Consider the following 17,375-nt stretch of genomic DNA (forward strand, 5'->3'; position numbering starts at 1 on the left):
GTGGCCTCAAGCCCTGATCACCATGGCTCCTGGAACTGGCGGGGGGGTGGTCTATGGGCTCAGATAGTCCTTACAGGTATAGTGGAGCCTTGGGCCTTAGTCTCTCTGTTGTGTAGCTGGGGCTTTGGTCAGTATCAAGCCTTCGGGCCGAAAGAAACAAATTGACATCTCCCCTGCTCCTGCAGGAAGCAACTCCAGGGCTGCTACCCCTCCAGCTGCTGTAAGTTGATGACCTGCAACAACCTCTCACAAATATTGTCCCTGCCTGAGCTCAGCTCACATATTGGGCAGTCCCAGTCATGTGCAGGCTCATTTAGGTCTGCAGTTGGTTGCCTGATCATGTTAATCAGACTCTGGCCTGCTAACTCCTCTTCCTCACATATATTGTGTCTTTCCAGGCACGCTTGGGAGGTTCCAGCTTTGTGCGGGTTCACCAGAGCCTGCCCTGCCCTGCTTATCAGTCGGGACTCCTGGTCCAGCTCCCACGGTCTGTGTGTGTCTCTCAACCACAGATGTGGCAGGCAATCTCAGTAGCAGTTCCACTTTCACAGATAGCCTTGAAATCAGAAACCAGTCCCTAGGGTTGCAAAGTCACCTAAGTGTTGGATGCCCAATTTCCATTATCATTTCCATTCCAATATCAATAGGAGTCAGGCATCAAAATATTATCTTGTTAACCTTCCCCAAAGCTCTTAGTCCTATTCTGTGCAAAGTGATGTGAGAATGCTAGACAGGAATTTATTACATTTGGAGGAGCTGGTAGGAGACATTTTTTCCCCACAGGCCTGCCCCCAAAGGCTAAGGTGAGCTGCACCTCATTAAACTCAGAAGTAGCAGCTGTGACCCAGCACCACAGTTTTACTGGTTCTTATTTGTTGATAGGGGCCAAGTGAATTTTGAACCCTCCACAGGCTTTTCAGGCAAATCTCTTTCATGTGTGCCTTACTCACAGGAAGCGCCCCATTCACTCCTCTTCCTCCTCCTCCCCACCCCCGTTGCTTACTGCTTTTCCCTCTTCCTCCTCCTCTTCCTGCCTCCGCTCCCTTCTGCCCAGATCAGGAGGGAATCGCCTGCAGAGCCAGGACTAGAAGTTGCAGCTGCCCAAAGCGGTAGGATGTGGCCCCAGCTGAGTAGGGGCTGGTATGGGTGATGATCTGCCTCCTCCATGCCTCTCCTACCTGCAGTAACCAGACTTTGGGATTCAGTCAGTAGTACTGACTGGACACTATCAGGTTCCCCTTTTGACCAAACTTTCTGGTCAAAAACTGGACACCTGGCAACCCTAAAAAGCCTATAGAAATCAATAGAAAGAGTGCTATTGACTTAGATGGGCTTTGGAGGAGGCCTTGAGTTCTCAGAAGAATACCCTAAGCATGAAGGTTTATTCTGAAAGGATGTTCCTTTTTATTCTTACTCAAATTTCAGTGACAACAGCAAGAACTATATAAGAGTGAATGGAAAATGTTGAAAGGCCATCTGGTTTTCTATTGGTTCCCTACACCAAGTGGGAAAAAAAGGTGTGTCATGGGAAAGGGGTTTTTGGAATCTTCCCAACCTCCACCCCAAAAAAAATTTCCTAGCACAACTCCTTGTTTGCGTGTTACACATACATGGCTTCTACATGGCTTTGGCCAGTGGACCACATCCCCCAGCCTTCCACTTCATCAGTGGGCAATGGTGAAGGGACTTCACTTAGACTTCACTGGCACTTCCCAAATTTCAAATTCATACTTATCTGGGAGCTGAACAGGAAGACTCATTTTCTAATCATTCATTTCAAATCAATAGGCATTGTAATATAGCTAGTTGGACACTTGTTTCAGATGGAAGTGAAGTTAAGCAGGCAATGAGGTTACAGCAAGGTCTTTAGAATTGAATCTAAATTAATAGCCCATTTATGAGACCTGTAAGCACTGGTATATTAATAAATATTCAAAATCTCGCATAATGAAGTGAAATGAACTATAAAAAGTGTAAATCAGCCTATTATAAGCCACCATGCCCACACCTAGTTTGATAAAAAAGAGATTGGAAACAGTTTTTCATTATTATAGTTCTGAAGTTTGAAACCTACATAATAATTCCCCCATGTTTTTTTTAACAAAACTCAAAATATTTTATTCATAATTATGCACAGCCTTTAATCTCTACGTCTTTTCTCTGAATAAGGAAATGGTAAGATTTAGCCTAGATGGCTGGTTTTAATTTAGGCTAATTGTTTGTGTTGCATCTAGAAATTCATGTCTCAGGCAATGTAATTTTATAAAGCCAGAAAGGAAGAAAAAAGAAAGTTGAAATGCCGCTTGCTCATACACATCTTTGTCTGTAACTAATCAAATAAATAATGTGAATTCAGTACATATTTCAGCTAAAGTCTATTGCAAATATTTCCATGCTTTTATGAGACCATCTGGTCTAACATTGCCCCTGACACAAGGCTCCCAACTATTGAGTGAACATTTCCAAGATGAGCATCTTTATTATGGGCTAGATTCCAATACCCTCACTCAAGCAACTCCTTACTCTATGAGTAGTCCCATTGACTTCAGTAATACTACTCATGAAGTTATAATAGCCAGGGCATAGGCAGCTGGACCAATAATGTCTGCTGGGTCGGGGTCAAAAGCAGGAGTCAAGACTAGCTACCAAGTCATCAGGAAATGGGCATCAAAGTCAAGACAGGCCAGGTTCGAAGGCAAGAGTCAGGAGCAAGACAGGACAAAACATGATGTCTGAGGCTGTAGCAAGCCAAAGTCTCCACTGTGGCTCAGATGCTCCTGGTTTAAAGAGTTTGCGTGGGTTAATCAGAGGGCTGCAGGATTCTGTTGCACTGACCTCTTCAGGCAGTACTTCCTGCAGTGCTAACCCTCCAGTAACTGTTGGGTGTTGCTTTGCCTTGCTCCCCAGTGGCAACACAGAGGTATCAGTCAGCCAAGACCCTATAACCCCAGGATCTAGACCAGGGGTGTGCAAACTTTTTGGGCCAAGGGCCACATCTGAGTGGGGAAATTGTATGCAAGGCCGGGGCAGGGGGTTGGAGTGCGGGATGTGGGAGGGGGTGCAGTGTGCAGGAAGGGGATTGGGGCAGAGGAGGGATGCGCGGTGTATGAGGGGGCTCAGGGAAGGGAGTTGGGGTGCAGGAGGGGTGTGGAGTGCAGGAGGTGGCTCAGGGCAGGGGTGCAGACTGCGGGAGGGTCTCAGGGCAGGGGTTGGAGTGCAGAAGGGGTGCAGGGTGCAGGGCAGGGGGCTTAGAGCAGGGAGTTGGGGGGCGGGGTGCAGGAGGGGTTCGATCTCCAGCCCGGCGCCACTTACCTAAAGCGGCTCCAGGGTGGCAGCGGCACACACTGGGGCCAAGGCAGGCTTCCTGCCTGCCTGTCCTGTCCCCAGCCCTGCACCACTCCAGGAAGCCCTGCAGCCCCTGGGGGAGGAGGGGCGGAGGGCTCTGCTTGAGCTGCCCTTGCTGCACCTCCAGGTACCTCCCCCGAAGCTCCTATTGGCCACGGTTCCCCATTCCTGGCCAATGGGAGCTGTGGGGCAAGGGCAACGTATGTGGAGCCCTCTGCCCCCTCCCCCAGCCTGGGGGCCACTTCTGAGAGCAGCCACGGGGGGCAATCCCGCGGGCCAGATCCAAAGCCCTGAGGGGCCAGATCCAGCTTACAGGCCGTAGTTTACCCACCCCTGATCTAGACACAGAAATCCTTACAGAAGTAAGGTATGAATGTGAATAAGGCTAGTTGATCTGGCCCTTAATCAACATCTTAGAATAGTACCTGCCTGTTCTTGGTTCCAAATCATAATTAAGATGGAAAATATCTTGTATGAGCCCAGTTCTGTGAGGTACTGACTACCCTCCATTCCCTTTGTCTTTAATGGGAGTTGAGAGTGCTCAGCACCTCACAAGAGAAGCTCAGTCAGCCTGTTGCAGAATCAGACCCTAAATGAACAGGGCAATAATAAACACTATGTGGCTTCAAATCCTAAAAGCTATGGTCTGTTTCCATGGAATTCATGTGTTATTTATGCAGCAAACAAAACAAAATGTCCTTTTATGCAATGTTTACTCTCCACATAAATTACTTCTATCTGCAGTTTATCAAATTCTCCATGGGCAAATGGTTTCACTCGTTTATTCTCTTTTGTGCTATGTAGTTTCCTGAATTCAAAATCACCTCTTTTCCTTCTAGCAACCATTTTTGTAGAAGCAGAGCACTATCATGGTTCTTTAACCCTTATGTGAAAAGGTAAAGAGCCCACCATCTTGCTAAATTTCTAGGGACATGCTGGTAAGGGTATGAAGAATTACCATTCACCTTCTATATCTTCTTGGACATGTTTTCCTCCATAGATGAGAGGATACAATACTGATGGCAGTATATAATACTGATGCCATATATCCATACTCAGATCCTAGAGTAGATTTTTCTTATATTTTTCTGAGCCTGGACATTTCCATTTCATTGAAAACGTTAGCCCATACAAAAGTAGAAGAATCTCAGGCTAGATGATCATAATGATATATTCTGGGCTTGAAATCTATTAAGACTATAATGGAAACTATTTTGCAACCCTTACCTACCGTGGGTGCTACAAGCTCATTTGTCCACAAGCAAAAAAATAGCATTAATGCATTGTTTAGGTTGAGAAATCAAGCCCTTGAAAGTTAGGAAATTCCATAATCCATGGTGCTCTTCCACGGTTAATCTAGCCACACTCAAATCCTATATTTCTTATGAAATATGTTTAAAACATAGGGCCAGATCCTCAGCTGGCTTTGATGGAGCTATGCTGATTTACACTAACTGAAGAGCTGGCCCAGAAACAATACTATATTAATGTTTATATTTTACAAGAAAAAGCAGGAATATCTATGAAACAAGGGGCTGTTAATGTTACCTGAATATCTTGGGGGTATGTGTGGGGGGGTGGCAATGGGGTATTGAGGCTTTTACTTGTTCAGATTTAGCCCATTTCAAATAATGAGTAATATGTGACTGCCGTTTGGTGACTTATATGTGATCTCAGTCCAATTCCTAAAGAAAAAAATGTCTTCACCACAAAAGAACATTACCAGGATTGGCACTAGCTGGTACTCTTCTTGGCAATCTCAGCACAGAGACTGTCACCAGGTGGATGCCTCCTGAGCACTTCCTAATGGCCAACAGCCCCCTGCGTCAGTTTCCACCTTCAAGGGGCTTTCTCCATGACTCACAGACCCTTTTGTCCATTCACACCCCTTCTCAGGTTCTGATTTATTAAATTAACAAACATTCAAAATGAAGTTCTCCAGTCTTTCCTCAAGTCCACCCCATTACATTCCTGTCAGGTCACTCCCATGCTTTTCTTGCCTGTAGTCTCACTCCGCAAATCCCAGGTGCCCCTGCTGGAGCCTACTCTCACCCATCAACCTCAATAATCCACTCTGTTCTCCCGAGAACCCTCTGAGAACTCTCACTCGGCAGTTTCCTTCTGCTCTTTATAGGAGAATCAGGTGATCCTTGCTCAGGTGCACCTCATTAGAAATCAGGGTTGGCTGCCCTCAGGCCTCTAGCCCATAAAGTGCCAAGCCATCCCATTACAGAGACCAAGGATTGAATGGGCCACAGAGACTGAACTACTAACTCACCCCTAGCAGTGGTCTCTCCAGATTAGGATGATGGCCCATTGACATTGCTGCTGTTTATCTGCAATGTGACTAGCTGGAGGACTTTAGGTTGGACTTTTCACAAGCGTTCAGTGTTGGCCTAAATCTACTCCCATTGAAGTCAATGGTAAAACTCCCACTGATGTGAATGGAAGCAGAGTTAAGCCAACAACGAGCAGTCATGAAACTTCCCCCATTAATATGCTACCCTCAGTCAAGCATCTTTCATGAGCACTTGCTTTTTTTAAATTTCAGAAAAACTGCACTATTGCCATGTGCACTTCATTTTTGCCTTTCAACGATGTATGCACTAAACGCACATTACTGATGCTTATTTAAAGCAATAACAATACTACTGTCTCTTATCACCAGGAAGTGACTATAATATTATGAACAGTTAATATAACAGGTAAAATCTGGCATAGTTTCAATAGTTCTCTTCTGGGCGCTATTTTGGACCTGATCCTGCATCTACCGAAGTTCATGGCAACACTCCCATTGACTGCAGTGGGTGCAGAGTCTTTATCCATATAGATATTCAGAACAGAATGAGAATTTTAGACAATAATTGAAATATAAAATAAAAACAATCAAAACCTTACAATCTATCATGTAATTATTATTCCTTTATTTAAATTTGAAGACACATACAGTTCAGCTAGTTCAATGTTCCACAGACTTTGACAGAGCTATACTAATTTATGCCAGTTGAGGAACATAAGACCATAAGAATGGCCCTACTGGGTCAGACCAAATGTCCATCTAGCCCAGTATCCTGTCTTCCGACAGTGGCCAGTGCCAGGTGCCCCAGAGGGAATGAACAGAACAGGTAATCATCAAGTAATCCAGGCCCTGTTGCCTATTCCCAGCTTCTGACAAACAGAGGCTAGGGACACCATTCCTACCCATCCTGGCTAATAGCCATTGATGGACCTATCCTCCATGAATTTATCAAGGTCTCTTTTGAACCCTGTTATGGTGTTGGCCTTCACAACATCCTCTGGCAAGGAGTTCCACAGGTTGACTGTGTGTGGTGTGAAAAAATACTTCCTTTTATTTGTTTTAAACCTGCTGCCTATTAATTTCATTTGGTGACCTCTAGTTCTTGTGTTATGAGAAGTAGTAGTAATTTCTCTACACCAGTCATGATTTTATAGACCTCAATCATGTCTCCCCTTAGCCATCTCTTTTCCAAACTCAAAAGTCCCAGTCTTATTAATCTCTCCTCATACGGAAGCCATTCCATACCCCTAATCATTTTTGTTGCCCTTTTCTGAACCTTTTCCAATTCCAATATATCTTTTTTGAGATGGGGTGACCACATCTGCACACAGTATTCAAGATGTGGGCACACCATGGATTTATAGAGAGGCAACATGATAGTTTCTGTCGTATTATCTATCTCTTTCTTAATTTTTCCCAGCATTCTGTTCGCTTTTTTGACTGCCGCTGCACATTGTGTGGATGTCCATAAAGAGTATAGTTTGGAATTGACAGCTCTGGTAATGTGTTAAGATGGAACAGTAGAAACTTCATTGAATGAAACTCTACTCACAGGGAAACAAAGTGAAAGTCTCATACTGTTTCAGTGCATTGAAACATGACAGCCGAATGTCTGGTTACTGTGGATTTCTGCATATAGGGTAAAATTCACAGCACAAAGGCTGAGTATAAGTCTACATGGAGGTGGAGAGAGCGGGGGGAGAATCTATCTTTAAATACATCTTAAATGTTTATATTGTGTCAATTAGTATAGTGTCTAAGCATGGAGGTATCTAATATCTAAAATACGCCCCAATCCCACTAGAGAATTGCAGGGTAGTTAGCTATGCTAACTATAGCTGCTACACTAGCCTATCGGCTGAAGTAAGGGCATGCAGGGATCACAACATGATGTGGGAATCTGTGGCCATTGGACCCTCACATCTCACAACTCTCCCCCAAATCCATGCTGTTTTGATCTTCATAGAGCTGGCACAGAATCTAACTTTGCTATAGACAGGGGTTCAAAGTCCCTTGGTTCTCATGCTTCATCATTGCCCATCCCCCACACAATGGACCCACAACTGTTGTACTGTACTGGGAGGCCTTCCACAGACAAATTTCACATGAATTGATGTCATTTTGTGGAATCAAAGACAGTTTTGCTAAACATGCTGCACATGTCTCAGAGCTATGTTATACTGTGAAAGCCTTTTATTTCCAAAATTCAACATTAAGCTTGGATTGTCATTTAATATCTACCTAATTCTGGAGTTACAAATAGGTAAGCACCTTAGCTATATACTTTAGGAACCATAATATAGTTAATACGTAAAATATATGCATCTTTAGTTCTATGCAGTACATTCAAATGTTAGATACTTCAAGAAATGTTTGTTTCTTTTTTTAACATTCTAAAAATGTGAGGACATGTTCCAATAGCAGTTTTGCATTAAGGATTACTGTCACTAACTATAGAAGCTCCAAACCTGAATACCCATTTGGGAACCACCACCTCCACAGTCTCCTTTAATTAAGGCCTGCTATACCACAAACTACAGGTTCATTTCATCCAACCATTCTTTTTCATATGCAAAATGACTAGGATGTCTTTTATACAAAAAGCAACAAAGAGTCCTGTGGCACCTTATAGATTAACAGATGTATTGGAGCATAAGCTTTTGTGGGTGAATACCCACTTCGTATTCACCCACGAAAGCTTATGCTCCAATACATCTGTTAGTCTATAAGGTGCCACAGGACTCTTCGTTGCTTTTTATAGATCCAGACTAACACGGCTACCCCTCTGATACTTTTATACAAAAGTTCTTATTTTACTGTCTTACCATGTTAGATTCTCCAATTATTTTAGCTTTCAAAGAGCCCCTTATTTATGTTGCAATCTTACCTTCCAGGTGATCCACGTAGCAATATACATCATAAGTTTCATTGGGAAGACGGAATCCATATGTTCTAACTCCTTCCTTTCCCATTTTATCTCCATAGCAGCCAACTCTGGGTTGCCTGATTGGATATCTGGAATACAGTAAGTTAATATTTATTGTTACAGTACATTAACATTTTATTGCATTTTAAGTATGAACAGATCAAGCCAATTAATTTTGGGAAATGCTGTCAAAAGACAATTTGAACAACTCACCTAACAGTTTGGTCAGACAACCAACCAGCATCGCATTGCTCAAATCCATCTTCATATGCAGCTTTCAGCTGATCAGGGTTTGCTATGACAGCACCATTGTTCAAACAAGCCTGCTGAGCATGTTGAAAATTCAGCGTATATCTACTGGTTGCAGCACGATAGTGAAACACAACACCTACAAAGACAACAAACTCATGGTAGTGACACAAGTTGCATCACATTTGCTATATTCATTATACAGTAATATTATTCTGATACAACTATAATAAAAAAAAAATGAGACTCCCTCTTTGTACAATAACAACAACATGCTGTTACAAGATATTCAGTAGTAAGTATGATCATGTCTCCCTCTAGTGATGGCCACTAATGACTAGATAACAGCCTGCTACTACTCAGAGTTGGAGAAATTCTTTTAGCTCAAGTGGTAGAAACCTGTGGTTTTGGTGAAGGAGGTCCCTGGTTTGATCTCTACATGATGTCTGTCTCTGCAGCCCAGGTTAGTTACAAATATAGTAATACTATTTATAAACATCTGAAGATTGGTCACTTTTTATATTCCATACAATTATATTTTCTTTTATGTACTAAAAATATTACAAACTACATAAAGCTTTCTTGTATTTGCGGATTCCTGATTATGACAATTGGCAGAATTTAGAAAATAAAAATTAAAAACTTCAGAGCATTAAAAAAAGTTTAGTTCTAGTTAGGGGCCAATTCTGTTCTCAATATAAGTGCAAATCCCACTGACAGCAGCAGCAGCTGCACATGCATATCTAAGAGTAGAACTAATGGCTAAATTGCCCTGTTCTGTTCATTGCCTCAGAAGCATCTGGCACCAGTCACTGTCAGAAGACAAGATCATAGACTAGAGGGACCATTGGTCTAACCCAGTATGGCCACTCTTACATTCTTATGACTGAAAAAGTGTACTAACATTCAATGGGCATACATTTTTTTTTTTTTTTACTCTTCAAGATCATTCTTCCCCTCTCCCCGTGCCTTTAAAGTTAAACAACAATGGATGCTGCATGATGATCTTTGAAAAATACTACACCTCTACCCCGATAGAACGCTGTCCTCGGGAGCCAAAAAATCTTACCGCGTTATAGGTGAAACCGCGTTATATCGAACTTGCTTTGAGCCATCGGAGCACGCAGCCCCGCCCCCCTGGAGCGCTGCTTTACCGCGTTCTATCCGAATTCGTGTTCTATCGGGTCGTGTTATATTGGGGTAGAGGTGTATATAGTAGAACCTCATTAATCACTGAAGTATCAATTACACATTACTAAGAGTTATGAACTAGCAAATAAATCTCTGTGTTTAATAAAAAAACAAGGTAAATATATTATACAATGTGCTTGTTCTTCTATTTTGAATTTTAATTTTATTGTAATATTTAATTATGTGCTCATTAATGTACTCTAATATATTATGAAGAAATGATGGAGCCTTCATAATATGCGATTTCACTACAGTTATTTGCCATTAAAACTTTGCTGAGAAGCAGGAAAAGACCATTATTTTCTGTATGAACTCGAAAGTGGCAAAGTGCAGATTAAAGTAGGTCTATAATTTTTAGAAATGATTTTGCCCATGAGGACAAATTCAGATCTGGTGTAATTTCAGTGGCTTCTGTGGAATTAATTGTCATAATCAGAGTCCTGAATGTGAACCATAGATGGTATACATTCATAGATTCATAGACTTTAAGGCCAGAAGGGGCCACTGTGAGCATCTTGTCTGACCTGCACATCTCAGGCCACAGAACCTCACCAACCCACTCCTGTAATAGAACCATAACTTCTGGCTGAGTTACTGAAGTCCTCAAATCATGGTTTAAAGACTTTAAGTTACAGAGAATCCACCATTTACTCTAGTTTAAACCAGCAATTGGTCCATGCCACATGCTGCAGAGGAAGGCGAAAAGCCCCCAGTTCTCTGCCAATCTGACCTGGGGAAAATCCCTTCCCAACCCCAACTATGGCAGTCAGTTAGACCCTGAGCATGTGGGCAAGACCCACCAGGCAGATAACTGGGAAAGAATTCTCTATAGTAACTCAGAGCCCTCTCCATCTTGTGTCCTACCTCTAGCTGTTGGGGATTTTTAATACAGGCAGTCACCAATGGGCCACATGCCATTGTAGGCAGTCCCACCATACCATCCCCTCTTGAAGCCAGTTAGGTTTTTTGCCCCCACTGCTCCCTTTGGAAGGATATTCCAGGATTTCACTTCTCTGATGGTTAGAAACCTTCATCTAATTTTAAGCATAAACTTGTTGATGGCCAGTTTATATCCATTTGTTCTTGTGTCAACATTGGCACTTAAGTATCAGAGGGGTAGCCGTGTTAGTCTGAATCTGTAAAAAGCAACAGAGGGTCCTGTGGCACCTTTGAGACTAACAGAAGTACTGGGAGCATAAGCTTTCGTGGGTAAGAACCTCACTTCTTCAGATGTCTTGCATCTGAAGAAGTGAGGTTCTTACCCACGAAAGCTTATGCTCCCAGTACTTCTGTTAGTCTCAAAGGTGCCACAGGACCCTCTGTTGCTATTGGCACTTAAATAACTCCTCTCCCTTCCTGGTATTTATCTCACCTCAGCCTTCATTTGGTTAGGCTAAACAAGTCAAGCTCCCTGAATCTCCTCTTGTAAGGTAGGTTTTCCAGTTTTCTGATCATCCTACTAGCACTTCTCTGCTCCGTCCCAGTTTGAATTAATCTTTCTTAAACATGGGAGACCAGAACTGTACACAATATTCCAGAAGTGGTCTTACCAGTGCTTTGTACAATGGTATTAACACATCCCTATCTGTACTGGAAATACTTCGCCTGATGCAGCCTAGGATTGCATTAGCCTTTTTCATGACCGTATCACATTGGTGGTTCATAGTCATCCTGTGATCAACCAATTACATTCTGGTCTCTCTCTTCTTCTGTCACTTTCAACTGATAAATCCCCAGTTAATAGCAAAAATTCTTGTTAGTCCCTAAGTGCATGACTTTGCACTTTGCATTATTAAATTTCATCCCATTTCTTTTACTCTAGGTTTCAAGGTCATCCAGATCTTTTTGCATGATATTCTGGTCCTCCTCAATATTAGCAATCCTAGCTTTGTGTCATCCTCAAATTTTATTAGCACATTCCCACTTTTTGTACCAAGGTCATTAATGAAAATGTAAAATAAGATTGGTCCCAAGACCAATCCCTGAGGAACTCCACAGGACCTGGAAACCAAGCAATTCCAGGGGACAACTGATAAAAGAACAGGGACAGGAGTGAGGTCAAAGGGTCAAATGAAGGGAACCTGATGGGGACATGGAGCAGAGGCAGCAGGAGAGTGATAGAAGGGAGATATGTAAGCCCCAGGATGATGAGAGCCTTATTCCCTGCAGAGGGAAGAGAGGTTGCTATAGATTAATTAGAGCACCTGAAGCCAGTCACCTGATAAAAAACCCTGCTTCAATCAGACAGAGGAAGGAGTTGAAGCAGAGTAGTTTGGTTTTGGAGCAGAGAGCAGTTTGGAGAAGTGCTGTGGTGGGCCAGAAGACCAAGACCCTAGGTAAAGGAAAACCCAGCTTGTGCAGAGCAGAGGGACTCCACAGAGACAAGGGGTTGGGAGAAACTTGGCCCAAGCAGAGAGAGGGCAGGAAGCCCCACAAGCTGAAGGACCAGAGAGGGAAGTGGCCTAGGGGAAAGAATCACTAGTTTGAGTGGTTTGCCACTATCCCTAGTGCCCCTGGGCTGGTACCAAGCATAGAGAGCGGACCCGGGTCCCTCCCTCTCCTCTCCCCTTCTCTGGGACGCTAGTGGGACAGTTGATACCCCAGATCAGGGGCAAGAAATGGTGCCCTGAAACCCACCCCCCCACAAGAGGAGAAAGCGCGGGACCTGTCATAATAGTGCCGGCAATTTGCCACATCTGGTGTGATCTACCTTTTGTACAACCATGTTTTATGTTGTACAATGTCCCAATTACTGTTTACCTCTCTGTCCTTAACGACCTTTCTCTTTCAAAATTTCTTCCAAAACCTTTCATACAATTGAGGTCAAACTAACAGGCATGTAGTTTCCTGGATCACTTTTTTCCCCTTTCTTAAAAATAGCTGTTATATTAGCAATTCTCCAGTCATAGGGTATGACCCCCAAATTTACAGATTAATTAAAGATCCTTGCTATTGGACTTGCAATTTCATGTGCCAGTTCCTTTACTATTCTTGGATGAAGATTATCTGGGCTCCCTGATTTGGTCCCATTAAAATGTTCGAGTTTGACTTTCACCTCAGATGTGCTAATTTCTACTTCTATATCTTCATTTCTATTACCCACCTTGCTATTAGCCCCAAGATCCTCATTACCCTTATGGAGTAAGGTATTCGTTTAGGTATTGGGCCATGCCTAAATTATCTTTAATCTCCTCCCCATCCTCAGGGTTTAGAGGTCTCACTTCTTCTTTCGTTGTTTTCTTTTAATTTATATGGCTATAGAACCTTTTACTATTGTTTTTAATTTCCTTTGCAAGGTTCAATTCTGCTTGGCTTTTGGCATTTCTCATTTTTTCCCTATACTTTCTGACCTCCAAAAGGTAGCTTTCCTTGCTAATCCTTCTCATCTGCCATTCCTTGTAGACTTTCTGCTTTCTAGTAATAACCTGTTTAAGATGCTTGTTCATTCCCTATGATTTTTTTCCCCTTGCTTTGGATGCAGCGGCGGCTCCAGGCACCAGCGCTCCATGCATGCCTGCGGGAGGTCCACTGGTCCCGCGGATTTGGCGGCAATTCGGCGGTGGGTACGCCGAAGCCGCAGGACTGGCGGACCTCCCGTAGGCATGCCGCCAAAGGCAGCCTGCCTGCCGTGCTTTGGGCAGCAAAAAAGCTAGAGCCGCCCTTGTTTGGATGCAGGCTTCAGCTAGCTTTGCAGCTTTGATGTAAAGTAATTCCAAGCCTCATCCCACATTCAGATCCTTGAGTTCTTCAGTTCAGTCCATTTCCTTAACTAATTCCCTTCATTTTTTTAAGTTTCCTCTTTTGAAATCAAGGGCCGTAGTTGCAGACCTGTTTTTGTTTATCCTTCCATTCAGTTTAAACTGAATTACCTCATTTCTCTACCCTTGTCATGTTTTATTAAGGAAGTTTTCCAGTTGAAATAAAAAAATCTTGTGTAAAACACCCTAATCCTTTCTACATCAATTAATTCAATGGCACAGACAGAGAACAGGATCAGAATCTGGTCTCCATTGCAGCAGTGTACATGCATAATGGAAACAATGGAAATACTCCAAATTTCTTCAGGTCTGGCCAAGCTGTGTTTGACACAGGACCTAAGTGGGACAAGACCCTGACACAACTCCCATGCTGGGAAGGTGCTAAGATGGCAAAGCGTAGTGCCAGCTATGCTAGCTTTATGTCCCCTAGGAATTGCCCTAACCTGGAGAATTTACTGTGTACAATTAGGGCAGGTTTACAGGCCATTTGTGCTGCCTGAGCTCTACAAACATATGTGGGGCTTTGTCTTTGTGGATTATTTCTGTGCATGGTCTCTAACCACAGTCCCAACATGCCCATGCCCAGAGTGGCATGCAGAGGAATACTGCAGAGCTCTACCTTGAGATACCCACGCAGGCATGGGACAGTGTGACAGGGTGCTATTAGCAGCTATAAATGGAGACCTTTGGAAGCAAGCATCCTGGTAACCTAGAACTCCCAGGGCACTGGGTTACTCCTAGGGGAATTCTGCATCACTGCGCAAGCGCAGAATGAATGTCCCCTGCAGATTTCTTTTCTCCCTCCCCTGGACTAAGACCCCTCCCCAATGAGCCCACTCCCCCTGACCTGGCCCACCCCGACGAGCCACCTGCACCTGGATCCCCACCCCACCAAGCCCCAACCAGCTACACCCGGATCTCTGTCCCACTCCCCCAGCATCTGGACCCTCCCCAAAGTTCCCCACCCATACCCAGTCCCCCGTGCTGAGTTCTATCCCCCCACACCCAACCACTGACCCACAACCACCTTCACTGGACCCCTGCTGAGTCCCATTACTGTTGCACTCAGAACCCCCAAACAAGCCCCTGTGCACCAGATCACCCCCTGTACCCAGATCCCCCACTGAGCCGCCCACACCCAGATTGCCCCACACAGAACTCTCTCAATCCACACTTGGATCCTCCCACACTAAGACCCTCTCCACTTGGATTCTGCCTTGCTGAGTCTGCCTGCCCATACCTGGTGCACTTGGCATGGAGGGGCAGGGCCCTTGGGTGTTTCTGGAGTAGACCCAGTCCTTGCACTATCAGGATTTGGTGCAGCCTCAATGCTGAGTCCATGTCCCAGGTGGGAGCTGCACAATGATCTCCCATCTCTGTGCAGCCAATGGCCTGTGCTTCCCAATGCCACGATGGAGCCGCCGCATTTTTTGATAAATAAAATTTGCAGAATTTTGCAGAATTTTAAAATATTGTGTGCAGAATTTTCATTTTTTGGCACAGAATGCCCTCAAGCGTACTGGGTGTAGTTAAAGCAGGAGGGACTTAGATAGTTTGGATTTGGATTTGTAGGGAGCCTGATGAGCTACTGAGGTCATTAGCTCGCCAGCTGGATAGCTCTGTGAAGAAAGCAAGCAGTATAAAAGGCTGAGCCAGGAAACCCACTCCACCTGATTGCTGCTATGTTGTAATGTACCTGAAGCATACACAGTAATAAAGACACTGGTAGATGTACCCTGGAGTATTGTACATGCTGCTTAATTCACAAAAAGGAATTACCAGACAGAATTTCCAGGAGTCTAAGGGGGAGCCAGTTCACAGGCAACAACAAATTGGTTCTGGTATTTAAAGGAGAAATGCAACCCAACATCTAAGTTTCTGGGGTTTTAGAAAACATACTGCACATTTTATAAGTTGTTTTTAAAAACTCTCTTCATGCAGATTGATGCTAAGGGGCCAGAGGTGTATGCTGATTTACACCAGCTGAGGATCTGGCCCAATGGGTTCTATTCTTAATAGTATGCACTAATGGTCCAGTTTTTTAACAGTATATGTTACTTGATATTGAGTTTATATAGCTCAGTCTGAAAACACATTCAGTGAGAATTATATGAAACTGTTTGGCTGGCTGGCTGGCTGGTTTTTAACCTTCACAAAAATGTCATTTTGACACTGATTTGGATTCATGCCTCACAACGGTCTGCACTTCTGATAGATGGCTGACCTGATCTAAAACAGTTTCACTTTTGTAGATGAACTCTGCCATTCAGTGCAAACAGAAAAAGGCACGGTAAGGCAGCAAATAAGTGGGATGATGACAGCACTTCATTTTCATTTTTCAAACTTCATTTTGCAGTAAGTCCATGAGTGCATTCACAATGACTGACCATCTCGCCCCCATGTACATGTTGCTAATCACTGTAATATCTAAATAAGGCAGCATTTAAGAGTTAATATTGGTGCCAATTTAAAGTAGCTCTCTCAATGTTCAGAGAAAGCCTTTGGTCATTTGTAAGACTTGTACAGGAACTTAGAAAATGCTTTGTTCTCTTCACTCTGATCCAGAAGGTAAACTTCACCTATTCTTAGAGTATAAGACTCTTGCTTTTCAAGTGAGGAGCCAATGGACATAAAGGAGCCTACAGGATGAATAGAGAGGAGAACATCAGTATGTATAAGCCTGTGTAATGGCTGCAACAATTAGAAAACCCCCTGGGGCTAAGGAGATTAAATCACAGGACTTCCATTGTTTCAGTTGGACAGGGAGAGAGAAGGCAAAATCTATTGTCCAAGATTTTTAAAAGTGCTAAATTTGTAAAGGATTTTTCCCTGAGTCTATTTGTTTTAAGAAAGAAAAAGCAACAACAAAGTTGTCCTAGGAGCAAATAAAGCAACTGGAAAACAGACTAGAACAGTGCAGTGTTGTCACTGAACATCTGGCAAACACAATAAGTATAATTACAGGAAGAAGAAGCAGTGTCTGTAGGCAAGAGCACTTAAGGAAAGTATTCTGCTGTATCCAAAATTTAAAATAACTCATTTTTGAGTGAGCACAAGAGTGACATTTAATCAATTACCTGTTTGTTACATTTATGGAGAAAAATTTAAGGAACGATTTAATTGTTAAGGGAGTAATTTAATTAGAAGAAAACAGATCTGTTGTTTCACACCCCTGGGCTGCAACACTGCTTGGCTATTTGCCAGTGTATTATGCTTCAAAATCCCTTGGTGTTACTAGGAAGGGCTCCAATAATACAGCTGTCACATTACTGTGGCCTACAAATCAAAGCAGACTTTCAGTGATGGGCTCATGCCTTTGGAACCTGTGCCCTCCAATAGTCTGTCACAGCTGCATTTGGCAAGCTTCACGGAACACTGAAGGATTTCATTGGTCAAATGTTTGATTTAACTTTTTAATAATAGGAACTGATGGAGTGAGTGTGTGTGTGTGAGGGGGGAGTTGTTAAAAAACAGGGGCAGTTATTTTGTTGACTTGTATCAATGTTAGGTGCCCAAACTATAGAGGACTGGGGGAAAGATTTGCAAAGCTGGCATTGTGGGGAAGCAAACAAAGAACTCAACTGTCTGGTAAGCACGGTCCTGATTA

At 43.3% G+C, this 17,375-nt stretch overlaps 1 protein-coding gene across 3 annotated transcripts in view; it reads right to left on the bottom strand.

The window, feature by feature from the left end:
* Positions 1 to 17,375, bottom strand: part of VCAN (versican) — a 139,016-nt gene that overhangs the window by 92,295 nt on the left and 29,346 nt on the right. For all 3 annotated transcript variants that reach the window (XM_054031894.1, XM_054031892.1, XM_054031893.1), the window contains exons 4-5: positions 8,784 to 8,958; positions 8,532 to 8,659 (exon numbers count right to left, since the gene is read on the bottom strand). In XM_054031894.1, the coding sequence (XP_053887869.1) occupies positions 8,532 to 8,659; positions 8,784 to 8,958 (303 nt within the window). The remainder of the gene's footprint in view (positions 1 to 8,531; positions 8,660 to 8,783; positions 8,959 to 17,375) is intronic.

Source organism: Malaclemys terrapin, chromosome 6, assembly GCF_027887155.1.
Source record: "Malaclemys terrapin pileata isolate rMalTer1 chromosome 6, rMalTer1.hap1, whole genome shotgun sequence".
NCBI lineage: Eukaryota > Metazoa > Chordata > Testudines > Emydidae > Malaclemys > Malaclemys terrapin.